An 18,028-nucleotide genomic window follows, 5' to 3' on the forward strand; every position below is an offset into this window, starting at 1 on the left:
GCCGGTGATGGGGAGGGAGGACGCCGTGCCGGTGAGGGGGAGGGAGGACGTCGTGCCGGTGAGGGGGAGGGAGGACACCGTGCCGGTGAGGGGGAGGGAGGATGCCGTGCCATGCTGGTTGGCCATGACAGGAGGTGGCTGATGTGGTCAGGAGTCATCACCAGAGGCTGGGAATCATTGCTCACCAATGGTCAGGAGTCGAAGGGACAAAAAGGAGACAAAGATTAAAAATACTAGGAGGAAGAGAAGAGAAAGAGGAAAAGAAGAAAAGGAGTGTGCGGAGCGAACGAGCTCTGGCTGCTATATGCTGTACTGCCACCATCTTGCACCTTGAGCTCGTACTAAAATAGGCCTTTTACTGTCGGCCATTTGTCCTGATAGTAAATGAAAATTTATTGCTGGTAAGTAAATTCTGCTAAACATTATTAAATACTAGCTTCTTGAGGACTGATTTGATTTTGTGTTTTTCTTTTAACGAAGGAGATTGCAATTAGATTGAAATTAACAGGTTAAATTCCTGCTGGTTTTAATGTTCACTGGTAAATTTAGACTTTACCTTACAGTAGGAATAACTCAAAATGGCACCAGATTATGGCGATAAAACACTTTTCACCGTATCTCCCTAGATGTATGTGACAATACTCTGCTCCAAACCTTGACTCCAGCAGAAATGTACAATAAAGGCTGGACTGCAACAGCACACAATCAGCAGCTGCCCCAACAAATAGTGATGCTAGCACAGCCTTTACCATGGAATTCCCAGAAAATCCACAACACTCGACCACTTCGGCTTCTGTTATTACAACTTTCTAATTTGGCCCGTAACACAGCAGACACTGCCATAGTTTGACCACAAGTAACAAGAATACTGTTTGATATACATTTGCTTTAATTTTGGTCTCACTGTGGGGGATGGGAAAGTAACCCATGGGCCTAGACCACATCATGGTGATAGTGCTGGGACTATCACATGCTCACTGTTACTGAGGAAAAAAATCAACACGCAGTTAAAAGTAGGAATCAGGAATCTGTCACCTTTGTGTGAGTCCTGATCCTCCACAGGTCTTCTGGCATTGTCAGCACTTTGCTGAGAGTAGGAGTTTAAAACTCATGGAAGCATTGGGTGCTGTCTGAGCGTTCAGTATTTTAACAGTGCAACAAACCTTCAGTCCTGTCATACAACCTCTCTAGGATTGATAACTTACCTCAAAAAACTCAAATTCCTGTAAATTTTAATAATTTGCTAGAGATTTATATTTAAAAAATTCCTTTAAATTCTTTCTGCGTATTTCATATTCTATATGTCACTCGATCATGAGTTTATCTGGTATTTGCTGACTTAAGTGAAGATTCTTCCTTTCAGTTGGTTGAGGAGACTCCGTATTATTTGCCTTGCTGTCTATCCCCCACAGATCCTGCCAGGAAACAGCACTAAAATGGCTCTCCATTTACCTTCAGTTATCCTGCAAAAGCTTATCAATAAACTTTGTGCAGTTGTAAATGTAATGAATGGCAAGTGCCATTTGTTTGGAACTGACTGCAAAACTGGGTGATTGTATCACCATTTATTGAGTAGTAACAGCTTCATATCTGAGGCTGCGATTTGAGGAGATAATTTCAGCCCAGAGATTTGTGATCTCTTCTTTCAGACATTAAACTATAGCCTCAATCTCTTCCCTCAACTGGATGAAACTCCGCAACACGTTTCAAAAAACAAGAAACAACTTAGAGTTACTTGGTGTCCTGCCCAAGGCTATTTTTCTTCAAGTGAAACCTTAAATACATCAGATTATTTGACCAATTAATTTGCTCCTGTTTGCAGGACCTAAACGTGGACAAATTGGTTACATGATCTCCCTAGATCGCAACTCTGCGTCTCTTCAAAAGTACGTTCAAATTGGTTTTGAGGCTGAGATCAGGAGCAGGCACTAGAGAAATGCAAGCCTTTATGTGGTGTGACAGCAGCTGTGACTGACAAACATCTCCTGTTATGAACTGCAGAGCAATCCTCCATCCCAGTGCCTATCAGTCTGCTGTTATCGATTCTGACCTAAGGACTACACAGCTTGCTGCATGATGAATGTATTCTCTGTCAAGGTGCCATGGTTTTGTCAGTATTCATGTGCAGAAGTTGATGGCTATAATACACGAGTTCACTTTTTAAACATTTATTAACACTTTGAGACTTGGTGACTTTCGTCTGGAGGAAGCATTGCGTTTAAACTCTATGCTAAAAGTTGCAAATAAAGTGTGCTGATTTGAACAAAGTCAGTCAACCTATAACCCAGTCTGATAGCTTTGAGCTTCATTAATTGCAAATAATTTAACTTCAAAAAGCCTTGTTAATAAGATGTGTTTTAAAAAGTATCAGGTGGAATGATAGTTAGAAAAGTGTGGTTTATTTGCTTTAAACATGGAAATAGAATTGGAGTGAGATTGGAAAGTTCCCACTTCTGCTGCATTGGAAGAACAGAGTAAGGAAAATGTTTTACTGTGGGGGAAACCTAAGGAAAGTTAACTCTGATTTCTCTCCACAGATGCTACCAGACCGGCTGAGATTTTCCAGCAATTTCTGTCTTTGTTTGAGACAACATTGTCCACTTTTTCCTTAAGTTGGGAATTACATTTCTGGTTTTGTTTGCGTAGGAACAGATAGTTTGGAAATTATCTTCACTAGATAATTATACATTTCCTGTATTACATGGCCAACATTTGAGCACTAAATAGTGATATTCTTAATTTTCAGAAGAAAATTACCTTAAATATGTTTTTGGACACAATGCTGGCTGACCCTCCCCCACAGTGCCTGGTCTGGTTACCACTTATGCACAGACTTGCCAATGTGGAAAATGGTAAGTTTGCAAGATTGTTATCTCGCAATATTAACATTTAGAAACTGTTGCAATGAAAATTAGTCTCTGCCTAATCTCACCTTTAATCAGTGCTCACCAATGTGTGAAAATGATTATCTAATAAAGTATACCATAGCTCCTTGGACATCATTACCAAATGCTCACTTCCATCTAGAAAGACAAGGGCAGTAGATATATGGAAACACCAATGTCCTGGTAATTTCCCTTCCAAGCCACTCACCATCCTGATTCAGAAATATATTGCTGTTCCTTCACTGTCACTGGATCAGAATCCTCCCTCAGGGCATTGTGGGTCAACCTACAGCACATGGACTGCAGCGGTTCAAGAAGGCAGCTCACCCCCACCTTCTCAAGGGCAACTGGGGACGGGCAATAAATGCTGACCAGCCAGTGACACCCACGTCCTGTTAATAAGTGAAAAGAGCATTATATTATCAAACACAAATATGGAAAAAGATACGCTGTCCACCTGAAAGAGATCTTGATTACCTGAATACATTGGAAAGCATTTTAAGGCAACATCCCACTGCTCAAGATTAATTGTTGTCATTGTTCTGTTTTTGTAAATGTATTCCTTATGTTGAATCTCAGCTATAAGCATATTTATATTATTATAAGCTTTGTAACTAACTGAAAACGATTATTGGAGGGAATATCAATTGCTCAATCCAAATCAAGTATTCAGAAGATCTCCCTTCAAATCTTTATTGGACACTGAAATCTTTTAGCAAGTAGATCAGCAATAACATTTTCTTTTCCTACAGCATCTTCAATACAGAGAAATATCCAAAAGCATTTGATAATCTAAAAATTGACTTTGAAAAACTGAAGGAGATACTTTGAAGTGATGGCCAAGAGCTTGGTCAGTGAAGTGGTTCTGGAAGACAATGTTAGGGTGGAGAGCAAAGGAGCTAAGGCCCAGTGGCTGGAGGGAAGTTGCTGCTGGAAGGGCCAAGGGAGTCAAGTTAATGCTGACATTCTGAAGTTCTCCCACTTTAACATGCAAAGGATGCAATATTATCAAAAGCAATTTACAGAGAGGTTATGAAAGAAGATTTCTGGTCTTCTGAATAAAGAATCCCTACAGCATGGAAGCAGATCATTCAACCCATTGAGTCCACACCAATGCTCTGAAGAGCATTCAACCCAGACCCATCCCACTATCCTATCACTGTAACCCCTCATTTCCCATGGCTAACCACCCTAGCCTACACATCCCTGAACACCATCTACAAACCACCTAAGCTGCATATCTTTAGACTGTGGGTGGAAACCAGAGCACCTGGAGAAAACCCAGACAGACAAAGGGACAATGGGCAAACTCCACACAGTCACCCAAAGATGGAATCGGGCCCTGGCACTGAGAGGCAGCAGTGCTAACCATTGAGCCACCGTGCTGCCCTTGTGACAAACAGATTAAACCCACCCACCATTATTAGTAAATAGGTGCAAAAGTATCACCTATTGAAGGACAGGACTGCTTCCAAAGGCTGAGTGACCTAGTGCAGTTCCTATTTTTTTTTAGATTAGATTACTTGCAGTGTGGAAACAGGCCCTTTGGCCCAACAAGTCCACACTGACCCTCCGGAGAGCAACCCACCCAGACCCATTCCCCTACATTTACTCCTTCACCTCACACTACGGACAATTTAGCTTGACCAATTCACCTAACGTGCACATTTTTGGACTGTGGGAGGAAACCCACGCAGACATGGGGGGAATGTGCAAACTCCACACAGACAGTTGCCTAAGACGGGAATTGAACCCGGGTCTCTGGTGCTGTGAGGCAGTAGTGCTAACCACTGTGCCACCGTGCCGCCCATGTCCTTATCATGAATATTGAATGCACTATCCAAGTTGACTGATCACTGAATGCAGCTGGTTTGTGCAACCACGTTTAGTGACATGTGTTAGCTGTTAAAGCTGTTAGGATATCCTTTCCCATCTTTCCATAAACACAAGAGACTTGGCATCATCCTCAGCAGGAAAGGATGGGATGATTTTATAGTTTTCTGAATGCTTAGTTATCCTTTTCATATCCCAGCCAACACTCATCTCTTCTGTTTATCATTAATTCAGAGAATTGGAAGTTCTATTTTAAAAAAAAGTATCCTGTACAATGGATGAATTTGAAGCAATTAGAAAAATATTGTCTACCTTAATCTGGTTTCAAAACATGACTACTATTACAGTGCAATTTAAACTTCAGAAATTTGACTATGCACATTGGCTTTTAATTATACAGTTTAGAATACAGTGCAGAATATAATTAAGCAAAAAGATTGTGCATTTGTAATCCAAGCAACATGTGCTCAAAGTGCCAGAAAATACCATAGATATGAATCTCTGCTGTATGAATGATACTGTAGAGTGATTGAGGGAATCTGAAGTACATTTCCATTTGATGTAATTTGTTTGTTAATGTAGTGTTCCATCCAGTCGAGTGCTCATACTGTCGCAGTGAAAGCATGATGGGTTTCCGCTACCGATGCCAGCAATGTCACAACTACCAACTTTGTCAGACCTGCTTTTGGCGGGGTTATGCAAGTGGCTCCCATAGCAACCAGCACCAAATGAAGGAGCACTCTTCCTGGGTGAGTGAAAGGATCTATAACATTTCGATCGATCTCCAAATTTCCAATTTAATCTTTGCAGGAAAGATGTGTACTTTGGGTCCACCTAATGACTCGGTCTGTTATTTCCTTTCTTTAACAGTACTTAAGTCTTGTGGCAACAGTTTTATTGATGAATTTGCTGTCGAGCTGGATGATTTCTTTGATCGTCATGTGGTATGATTGATCATTTGAACATGTTCACCATTTTACATTCCATTCCGAATTCCTGGGAAGTCACGGATTAATTACACGTACCATCTGTTCAGTGGTTATATCGGAAGTTTAGATGCTGCTGAATCTAGTTGCATCTGTTTTCTTCTCATTTACAAATGTTAGAATTTTTATTACTCTAACATTCCAGCCATTGCTTCCACTCTGTCTCGTTCAGCTGATGTGAACTGTCTTCAAAATAGTAACAGTCTCCAATCCAAACCTTAGGGAAACACTGCAAAAATCTCAAATATGTTGTGCTCCTTTGTTTCCTATTTTAAAACTGTTTTCTGCCTTTTATGACCCATAAAGCCAACCATTAGCCATTAATGTGCAGTTTGTCAAATGATTCCTTGAAGACCAAACAAGCTAGGTTGCTTTACTCTTTTCATATTATCCTGATGGTGAGTTAAAGATGATCTCTAACTAATGAATCTATACTGACTATAAATAGATTGTGCTTTTCCAGAGGGGATTGTAGTTGGAAGTAGAGATGAGTGATAAAGCATGTTTGGAGCTTGGATGAGCAGGAGAGGCAAATTGAGCTGAGAGTATAATAGCGCACATATTACAGCAAAATTTAATTCCAAATTGTTGGAACTCAGTTGGAGCATGTTCTCATTTATGCATTTGAAAATGATCTGCTTTTATTTTGGTAGATGAAAGGCAACATAATATAAAACAGTTTTAAAGATTTTATCATGCCTTACTTTTCTTGGTCAAATTTTCATGAAAAGTAAGACCTTATTTGTATTAAAGCTATTTTTTTTAAAAAGTATTTTTTTTTGTCATTTTTAGGACAGAGATTAGATCGTTTTTCCCTCAAGTGGTGTAGAACTTTGGAACTTTTTCATAAAAGGTTCATTGAATATTTTTAAGACAGAGTTAGATAGATATTTGTTAGCTAATGGAATCAAAGATTCTTGGGAATCATGGAAATGTGAAACGCCAACAGATTGATCACAATTTTATTGAATGGGCAGGCTCAAAGGGCCAGTTGGCCTTTGTAATGGTCAGTGCAAATTTGCTTGATCTATACATAATAATATACCATTACCTGCAAAAGCAGGTATAAGTTCATGAAAATATTCTCGTATAGAATACATTGTAAATATAAACCAAGTAGATTTCACTTTATAAAAAAAGAGTTTTATCCTGAAATGTGCAAACTAAGGTGAAGTGCTTAGTGGTATCTCAAATTTGGACAGAGCTGAAGACACAAGCTTGTTAATTTGGAAGGGTTGGTTCAACTTTGGGAAACAGCTTTACTTCCTGAAGCGTGATTTCAGGGCCACAATAGGAGTTACAGCTAATACATTTAACCATGAATAAAAAAACTGAAAGAACTGCGGAATCTGGAAATCTGAAACAATAACAGAAATTGCTGGAACATCTGAACCGGTCTGGCAGCATCTGTGGAGAGAAATCAGCGTTAGTGTTTCAGGTTCAGTAATCCTACTTCAGAACAGATCTGAAATCTGTCAACAAAGGAAATCTCAGCTGACTAGGAGCGAGGAAATCTCAAAACTGTGAGATAATGAATTATCTGGAAATAAATGTTGCATCGCTAGCTTAAGGCTTAAGGCTGCATATGTTCAGTAGCTGCATGGAGAACAATGGAGTAAATAGTACTGTAATGAACTCTGATTTTTAAATTTAAATCTGAGATTGCGATCTGCGATTTAGTTAAAAATAATGTAGCATTGTGTGTAAATGATGGAAACGCATGACTGTGGTCTCACATGTCTGTGTGTGGCATGTTTAGGATGATAGATTCAGATGTGGGTGATTGAATACAAGAATAGGGAGGTTATGCTTTAGTTAACATGCACAATATCGGGGTCACCTTATTTAAGGGAGGATATACATGTGCTGGAGGCTGTTCAGAGACAGTTTACCCAGACTAATATGAGGAATGGGGGGATTGTCACATGAGGATTGGTAAGGTGTTCTGCCTCAGATGCTGCCTGACCTGCTGTGCTTTTTCCAGCACCACACCCTCCACTCTGATCTCCAGCATCTACAGTCCTCACTTTTACCAAGTGTGTATTCTCTGACATGCAGAAGACTAAAAGGTGACTTGATCAAGACATATAAAATCCTGAGGGGTTTTGACAGGGTCAATGTGAATAATAGGAAAATCTATAACGAGAGGTTACTGTTTAAAATCATAGCCCACCCTTTTAAAACAGAGATGAGGCAATTGTTTGTTTCTCTGAGAGCTGAGGGCCTTTAACAGTCTGTTCCTGTAAAGAATACTCACACAGACCCTGTCTCATACACATGCGCGCTCTCTCTCAGACAAACCCGCATACAGCCCCCACACTTTCACCCACACACACACCCTCTCACATGGAACATGTAGAACATAGAACATTACAGCTCAGTACAGGCCCTTTGGCCCTCAACGTTGCGCCAACCTGTGAAACCAACCTCCACTATTCCATTATCATCCATGTATTTATCCAATGACCATTTAAATGCCCTTAAAGTTTGCAAGTCTACTACTTTTGCAGGCTATGCATTTTATGCCCCTACTACCCTCTGAGTAAAGAACCTACCTCTGACATCTGTCCTAAATTCATCTCCCCTCAGTTTAAAGCTACGTCCCTTCATGCTAGCTATCACCATCTGAGGAAAAAGGCTGTCTCTGTCCACCCTATCTAATCCTCTGATCATCTTGTATGCTGCTATTAAGTCACCTCTTAACCTTCCTCTCTCTACCAAAAGCAGCCTGAAGTCCCTCAGCCTTTCCTCATAAGACCTTCCCTCTGTACCAGACAACATCCTAGTAAATCTCCTGTGAACCCTTTCCAAAGCTTCCACATCCTTCCTATAATGTGGTGACCAGAACTGTACAAAGTACTCCATGTGGCCGCACCAGAGTTTTGTGCAGCTGCAGCATGACCTCATGGCTCCGAAACTCATTCCCTCTATCAATGAAAGCTAACACACTTGTACGCCTGCTTAACAACCCTATCAACCTGGGTGGCAACTTTCAGGGATCGATGTACATGGACATCAAGATCTCTCTGCTCATCTACACTACCAAGAATCTTACCATTAGCCCGGTACACTGTATTCCTGTTGCTCCTTCCAAAGTGAATGACCTCACACTTTTTTGCATTAAACTCTATTTACCATCTCTCAGCCCAGCTCTGCAGCTTATCTATGTTTCTCTGTAACCTGCAATATCATTCAGCACTATCCACAACTCCTCCATTTTAGTGTTATCTGTAAATTTATTAACCCATCCTTCTATGCCCATATCCAGGTCATTTATAAAAATGACAAACAGCAATAGCCCCAAAACAGATCCTTGTGGTACCCCACTGAACTCCTGGATGAACATTTCCCTTCCACCACCATCCTCTGTCTTCTTTCAGCTGGCTAATTTCTGATCCAAACCACTAAATCATACTCAATCCCATGCCTCTGTATTTTGTTCAATAGCCTACCATGGGGAACCTTCTCCAACACTTGACTGAAATCCATATACACCACATCAACCGCTTTACCCTCATCCACCTGTTTGGTCACCGTCTCAAAGAACTCAATAACATTTGTGAGGCACGGCCTACCCTTCACAAAACCATGTTGACTACCCCTAATCAATTTATTCCTTTCTAGATTATCATAAATCCTATCTCTTATAATCCTTTCCAGCACTTTACCCACAACCTAAGTAAGGCTCACTGGTTTATAATTAGCAGGGTTGTCTCTACTCCCCTTCTTGAACAGGGGAACCACATTTGCTATCCTCCAGTCTTCTGGCACTATTCCTGTAGACAATGACAACATAAAGATCAAAGGCTCAGCAATCTCCCCCCTGGCGTCCCAGAGAATCCCAGGGTAAATCCCATCCGACCCAGGAGACTTACCTATTTTCACACTTTCCAGAATTGCTAATACCGCCTCCTTATGAACCTTAATCCCACCTAGTCTAGTAGCCTGTATCTCAGTATTCTCTTCAACAACATTGTCTTTTTCCAGTGTGAATACTGACAAAAAATATTCATTTAGTGCCTTTCCCATCTCCACACACAATTTCCCACTACTGTCCTTGGCATACCCTAACCTTACTCTCGTCATTCTTTTCGTCCTGACATATAGAAAGCTTTAGGGTTTTCCTTGATCCTACATGCCAAAGGCTTCTCATGCCCCCTCCTGGCTCCTCTTAGCTCACGCTTTAGGTCTTTCCTGGCTAACTTGTAACTCTCAAGCGCCCTAACTGAGCCTTCACGTCTCATCTAATATAAGCCTCTCCTTCAATATTTTTAGTAAACCATGGTTCCCTCACTCAACTACTTCCTCCATGCCTGACAGCTACATACTTAGTCAAGGATATGCAGTAGCTGTTTCTTGACCAAACTCCACATTTCAATTTTGCCCAGCCCCTGCAGTTTCCTTCCCCATCCTGTGCATCCTAAATCTTGCCTAATCAGATCATAATTGCCTTTCCCCCAGCTATAACTCTTGCCCTGTGGTATATCTGTCCCTTTCCATCACTAAAGTAAATGTAACTGAATTGTAGTCACTATCGCCAAACTGCTCACCTACCTCCAAATCTAACATCTGGCCTGGTTCATTCCCCAGTACCAAATCCAATGTGGCCTTGCCTCTTGTTGGCTTGTCTATGTACTGTGTGAGGAAACCCTCCTGCACACATTGGACAAAAACAGAAACAGTTAAGGTACTCAAACTATAGCGTATGCAGTCCATAATAGGAAAGTTAAAGACCCATAACAACCACCCTGTTACTTTCACTCCTATCCAGAATCGTCTTTTCAATCCTTCCCTCTACATCTCTGGAACTTTTCAAAGGCCTATAGAAAACTCCCAACAAGGTGACCTCTTCTTTCCTGTTTCTAACCTCAGCCCATACTACCTCATAGATTAGTCCTCATAAAATGTCCTTTCTGCCACCATAATACTGTCCTTGACTAACAATGCCACACCTCCCGTTTTACCACCTTCCCTGTTCTTACTGAAACCTCTAAATCCCGGAACCTGCAACAGCCATTCCTGCCCGTGCTCTATCCATGTCTCTGACATGGCCACAACATTCAAGTCCCAGGTACCAACCCATGCTATAAGTTCACCCACCTTATTCTGAATGCTCTTGGTGTTGAAGAAGACACACTTCAAATCACCTTCCTACGCTCTTGCAACCTTGAAACCTTATTTATGACCTCACTACTCTCAACCTCCTGGACACTGGAGCTACAATTCCGGTTCCCATCCCTCTCCTGAATTAGTTTAAACCCTCCCAAAGAGCATTAGCAAACCTGTTTGTAGAGGTCCCACCTACCGCAGAATAAGCCCGAATTATCCAGGTATCTGAAACCCTCCCTCCTGCACCATCCCTGTAGCCACGTTTTCAACTGCTCTCTTTCCCTATTCCTCGCCTCGCTAGCACGTGGCACGGGTAACAAACCAGAGATAACACTCTGTTTGTTCTAGCTCTAAGTTTCCACCCGAGCTCCCTGAATTTCTGCCTTACTTCCTATCCCTTTTCCTACCTATGTCATTGGTACTATGTAGACCATGATTTGGGGCTGTTCCCCCTCCACCTCAAAGATCCCGAAAACATCGAGACATCACGAACCCTGGCACCTGGGAGGCAACACACCAACCGTGAGTCTCTCTCTTTCCCACAGAACCTCCTGTCTGTCCCCCTAACATGGAGTCCCCAGTGACTAATGCTCTGCTCCTCTTCCCCCTTCCCTTCTGAGCAACAGGGACAGAGTCTGTGCTGGAGACCTGTACCCCATGGCTTACTCCTGATAAGTCATTCCCCCAACAGTATCCAAGACGGCATACTAGTTATTGAGGGGAACGGCCACAGGGGATCCCTGCACTGTCTGCCGATTCCCTTTCCGACCCTTGTCTGTAACCCATCTACCTTTTTCCTGTACCTGAGTTGTGACGACCTCCCTGTAACTCCTCACAATAACCCCCTCCGCCTCCCGAATGATCCGAGGTTCATCCAGGTCCAGCTCCAGCTCCAGTTCCAGTTCCCTAAACGCAGTTTCCGAGGAGCCAGAGTTGGGTGCACTTCCCACAGATGCAGTCAACGGGGACACTAGTGGTGACCCATACCTCCCACATTCTGCAGGAGGAGCATTCAACTGCCCTAACTGCCATCCCCACAGTTCTAATTCCCAAAGAGTTTTTAAAAAAAACAACTAACCTTACCAAATCGGGGCTCAGAACATTTTGTTTTGGTTAGAGGAGGAGGATGGATGGGAGACACAACCTAAATAGTGTTGCAGGTAAAGCAACCGCCTAAATATATTACCTCACTTACCCAGCAGTCCCCTGTCCGCTCCTGCTCAGCGTGCGTTCCACCTATTCACAAGATAAGCTTTTTATACAATTTAGTTACCTTTCCAGCAGTCCTCTGATCCTCTTTGTCACTGCTCCTACTGCAAATAAAATGGATTTATACTCCATCTCTCTCTCACGCACACACACGCACACACAGACACACACACACACACACACACAGACACACACACACAGACACACACACACACACACACACAGACACACACACATATATAAGTCTATGGGGTGAATTTGCATTTGCAGATACATTCTATTTTTGCTCAAAAAGTACACATCCTGCAGGCAATCAATCCATATACCATTTTATCAATTCCTACTGTGGAAGTAGAACCAGTCTGATTTAAGGTTGGCATACGGACAGAATCTAACCTCAGACCGTTAATACATTGTCTGAACTGAGGTATCACTTTTTAATAAAACCTTAAGTTATCTCAAGAATGTGACTTAAAAGAGGTTCGGGGACTTACATATTAATGAACTGAAACCTGCAACCCAATCTAAAAGATGAAAGACTTAACAACAATATAGGTTTGTTCAATATATTGTTTTAATTGCATGAAACTGTGATCTTTTGCTCTAAATTCTGTGTCTTGTGATCCTGCCCCACTAGTTACCTGATGAAAGAGCAGTGTTATGAAAGCTAGTACTTCCAAATAAACCTGGTGTTGGTGATTTTTAACTTTGTTCCCGAAAAGGCAGTGAAAGCAGAATCCTCGAATGTGTTTAAGGCTGCGGTGGGTATGGTGGTGTTAAGGTAGTGAAAGGTTATTGGGATTAGGTGGGAATACAAGCTTGAAGTTGCGGTTACAGATTAACCATGATCTTTATCATATCCTACTACAGGTATGAGGGCAGAATAACCTACTGCACTTTTTAATTTGCATATTCCTGTGGCTTTTTGTTTACGAAGGTGTCAGTTAGTTTGGAAGTAAATCTTTTGTTGCTAACTTATGTCTTATTCCACTTTAAACACTGTGGTTTCTAGGGAATTCATGCTTTCCTTGTGTGTTTTAGCTATAAGTTTAATTAGCTTGATGTTTATTGGGGATATTGTTCTGCTTTAACCTGAGACAAATACCCGATATGTCAACATAAATTTAGAAGGCATTGTTATCGGGTTACTATATCATCTTCAAAAGGGGATAGTAAGAATGTAAAATAGCCTTTGAACACCAAGTACCCCCAAAAATCCAAAAAAAGTTTCCATCAGAAGTAGCTCTCAAAACAAAATAATTTTGTATGGTATTGTGCATGTGTGAAAGTGGTGAATCACAGTCTTTGGCATGTCCAAGTATTTTTCATTTTGATTCAGATTTGAGTTAGTATTATTATTAGTTATTGTGAATTGCCCATTTATTTTCTCTAGACCGAAGGTTAAAAGTTGTGGAGAAAGAAAATAGGCATAATGTTAGTATCCGCAGTTGATTCTCTGGTTTACAGACTAACTCTCTGATCTCTGAACTGCTTTTAATTCCACTTTCTGAAATCACAGAGGGGATTGTGTCATTCATATGAAATGTAAAAAAACAAAGAATTACTGTTAAATTGTAGATAAGACTGATAATCAAATTCAACAATCAACATAATCACTTTATAGTCCATTTTTATGGAGTCATAGAGTCATAGAGTGCATGGAAACAGACCCTTCGGTCCAACCTGTCCATGCAAACCAGATATCCCAACCCAATCTAGTTCTACCTGCCAGCACCCAGTCCATATCCCTCTAAACCCTTCCTATTCATATACCCATCCAGATGCCTTTTAACTGTTGTAATTGTACCAGCCTCCACCACTTCCTCTGGCAGCTCATTCCATACACGTACCACCCTCTGTGTGAAAACATTGCCCCTTTATACCTTTCCAATCTCACCCTAAACCTAATCCCTTGGACTCCCCCACCCCAGGGAAAAGACTTTGCCTATTTATCCCATCCATGCCCCTCATGATTTTATAAACTTCTATAAGGTCACCCCTCAGCCTCTGACACTGCAGGGAAAATGGCCCCAGCCTGTTCAACCTCTCCCCATAGTACAAATCCTCCAACCCTGACAACATCCTTGTAAATCTTTTTGAACCCTTTCAAGTTTCACAACATCTTTCCGATAGGAAGGAGACAAGAATTGCACGCAATATTCCAACAGTGGCCTAACCAATGTCTTGTACAGCGGCAACATGACCTCCCAACTCCTGTACTCAATACTCTGACCAATAAAGGAAAGCATACCAAACGCCTTCTTCACTATCCTATCTACCTGCGACTTCACTTTCAAGGAGCTATGAACCTGCACTCCACAGTCTCTTTGTTCAGCAACACTCCCTAGGACCTTACCATTAAGTGTATAAGTCCTGCTAAGACTTGCTTTCCCAAAATGCAGCACCTCACATTTATCTGAATTAAACTCAATCTGCCACTTCTCAGTCCATTGGCCCATCTGATCAAGATCCTGTTGTAATCTGAGGTAACCACCTTCGCTGTCCACTACACCTCCAATTTTGGTGTCATCTGCACCTTACTATACCTCTAATGCTCGCATCCAAATCATTTATGTAAAGCACTGATCCTTGTGGCACTCCACTGGTCACAGGCCTCCAGTCTGAAAAACAACCCTCCACCACCATCACCCTCTGTCTTGAGCCAAACTTTGAGCCAGTTCTGTATCCAAATAGCTAGTTCTCCCTGTATCTTTGAGATCTAATCCTGTTAACGAAGCTCCTATGGGGAACCTTATCGAACTCCTTACTGAAGTCCATATAGATCACATCTACCGCTCTGCCCTCATCAATCCTGTTTGTTACTTCTTCAAAAAACTCAATCAAGTTTGTGAGACATGATTTCCCACGCACAAAGCTATGTTGACTATCCCTGATCAGTCCTTGTCTTTCCAAATACGTGTACATCCTGTCCCTCAGGATTCACTCCAACAACTTGCCCACCATCGATGTCAGGCTCACTGGTCTGTAGTTCCCTGGATATTTTAGTACAGAGCATGAAGGAAATTTTGAGGATTAAAATCTAATGATATAACCGAACAAGGAAATTCAGTTTTTAATTGCTACCAATATGGTTTTGTCCCATAAGTATATAAATCATGTTTCTGAATTATTCATTGTAAGGTTGTGCATGCATGTTGGACTTTCTAGTGAATTATAATTTTACCATTATGTTATTAATACATATTCTCCACTCAACTTCAGGGAACTTCACAATTAAATCATCCCCTGAAAGTATGATCTCAACCCTCACACGAAAACACCAGCTTCTCCTCTTTGCAAAGTATACATTCTCATGTTATTTTGTCCAAACATTTCCCTTTTTGCACTTGGAGCACATTGTACATGATACTTTATTTCAAAACTATTCAGATAAACATGTGGTATTGTCACAAACACTTTGGATATCGCCTTTGTATACAAATGCTGGATCATGTTCCATGATATTTGAATGGGCACACTGCTCTCAACAATCTCACTGTTTACAGTGGTGCACACTCTCCTCAACTCACAAAAACCAGCTGGTGTTTGCTTTGTGCTATATTTTTCAGTTTATAGCATCAATACACTTGTCCATACTGAAGCAACAAATGTTAATACATAGTGACCTATCTTTTGCAGGTATACTGCGCCCATTATGACACAGCAAAGTAGGTGCGACTCTGTGGTTCATTTTTCGGGGAAGTGTCGAGGCTAATGTGTGTCAAGCTGCTTGGTTATAAATTTAAACAAAGTTTGGTGGTTAACTGTCATACATCAACTAACTGGTCTCCTCTTCTTGGTAACATTTCTGCCAATCAGCATTCATCTGACATGTAATCTGTTCTCTCTGCTCATACAGTATAAGTATTGTTTTCTTGTTGGCATTTTTGCGAATGTCCTGATAAGTTCAAGATGAAAAGCTTTGACAAAATATAGTTATTTTTTTCAGCAACACTCTGTCATACCAAATGACCTCTTTTGTCAAATGTCTGTGTTAATACTCAGGGATGAAAATTCATGGAAAATTCCTGCCTTGGTTATGTTTCACCTTACTGAATGGTTTTTTTGTTCTTGGGTTCCCCCATTATTTTAATAAACTAGTATCTTGAATCCTCCAAATTCAAAGACACTTTTCCTCACCATCCAAGCCTTCACATATTCCCACACACCACAATGTGTACCATTAGTCCGAGACTGCGGCATCTTCTCACAATGCTTCCATATCTAGTTAACCTCTTACTGAATGCTATTGAGATGACTTCTCCAGAAGGTGAGTGATGGGTAATTAAACCACTGTAAAACTGTATTATATCGCTACTAATCCATTACGCTGGTGAGATAGGAGTTTGCTGATACGTGTGCAATGTGAGCAGAGAGCTGCATGAATAGACTGCTGGCTTTATTTCCCCTGTTAATGTGATATTTTAGAATTTAATTAAAGTGTTAGATGGTGGCTTTAACCTTTTGCTCTCTCATGTGAATTGGATCCTTGGTCGCTACTAATTTTGATTTGATGACTTAATAACATAACCCTCTCTATCATCATTTAGCTATCTCCTTACTTCACTGAATCTTCAGTCAGAGGGATACAGTGAATGTTTTTTCATTTCTTCTGTTGCTGTTATTAAGTATAGTTTAATTTATTTTGTCCAGTTGGTATGAGTTTTTAGGCAAATAACACAGTGATTCTTTTGAGGTGTTGGCTCAGTGTTTCTCAGTAAGATACTGATGATTTATGGAGTTATAGAGCATGGAAACAGACCCTCTCATCCAACTCTGCAGTGCTGACCAGATATCTCAATCTGACTGAGTCCCATTTGCCAGTGTTTGGTCTATATCCCTCTAAGCACTTTCTATTCACTTTCTTTAATGAATTACAGATTTTAATTTCCCTGGATTTTGTATTTTTCACTTGTGTTATTTTTCAAATGCTGTATACTGCCTTGAAAAAAGCGAAAAAAATTGATTAATTTAGTTCAGACAATTTCAGTGGCAAAGGGTAAGGGGACAAATCCATTTCAATGTGATACTTTCTTTTCAGAGCAATTTTTAAGATCACATGTTGGTTTTATGCGCATTGCAAGCAATAGGTTCCAGATGTGTATGAATGCACTGTGACAAAGTGTGTATAATTTTCTAAAAGCTGAACTCAGTGCCCAGTTGTTCATCGGTGTGTTACATTATTGAACCTATTCATGGGAATGAAGAATGGAAAGTGTAACTCTAACCCTAACCCCTCAACTCAAATTGGAGAGACTTTCTACAGGGTCAAATTGACACGCACAGTTGAAGGATATTTAATTTAGTAACCTTGCTAATAATTCCACTGTCTGCATGATTTTAATGCTTTATCCCTGGGGGCACTGGATATAAAATGAGATGTCAAGCTTTAGCAGCAGCACCTGCAAGCCATATTCTCCAAAATGTGACTGAATGCACAATTCCAATTAAGTGTTAAATTTAAACTACTCACTGATTGCACTGGGAGCTTTAGGTACAAGTAAAGTGTTTTGTGGCTCAAGATTCTTTCTGGTTTTCACCACTAGATGGTACTGAATAAGTACTTGGGGAAAATATGATAAGAAACGATGGAAAATGATGAATGAAAAATGAAGCTAAGATTTTCAAATCTACTGACACTTGAATCACCAACTTATTTTATCTATTAAAACAAACAGCAAAATTTCTTCTAACTTTCGGGTTAAATCTGCTCAACACTTAACTGTCAATTATGTTTAATTACTACCTGAAAACAGTGGTTGATTGTGGCCAGTCTATATTAATATTTACTCACTGCATGATTAATTGTTCCAATCTCATGTTCCCACTGAGTTCCTATTTCTTTACTTCAGCTCTCTGTTTAACATCCCGAATACCTGCATGAATCACTATTTCTCATCATGAGTTTTGGAGTCACTCAACACTCTTCTGGGAAATAAATGTTCTCCTTTCTGTCCTAAATTTATTGCACTACTTTTATGTGCAAGTTCCCTTATTCTAGACCTC

The 18,028-nt window shown here is 40.7% G+C and overlaps 1 protein-coding gene across 11 annotated transcripts in view; it reads left to right on the plus strand.

The window, feature by feature from the left end:
* The window catches only part of dtnba (dystrobrevin, beta a), a 373,718-nt gene that overhangs the window by 29,035 nt on the left and 326,655 nt on the right, over window positions 1–18,028 (plus strand). For all 11 annotated transcript variants that reach the window (XM_043675957.1, XM_043675963.1, XM_043676010.1 and 8 more), the window contains 2 exons: window positions 2,747–2,852; window positions 5,301–5,467. In XM_043675957.1, coding sequence (XP_043531892.1) covers window positions 2,747–2,852; window positions 5,301–5,467 — 273 coding nt within the window. The remainder of the gene's footprint in view (window positions 1–2,746; window positions 2,853–5,300; window positions 5,468–18,028) is intronic.

This window comes from Chiloscyllium plagiosum, chromosome 3, assembly GCF_004010195.1.
Source record: "Chiloscyllium plagiosum isolate BGI_BamShark_2017 chromosome 3, ASM401019v2, whole genome shotgun sequence".
NCBI classification, from domain to species: Eukaryota; Metazoa; Chordata; class Chondrichthyes; order Orectolobiformes; family Hemiscylliidae; genus Chiloscyllium; species Chiloscyllium plagiosum.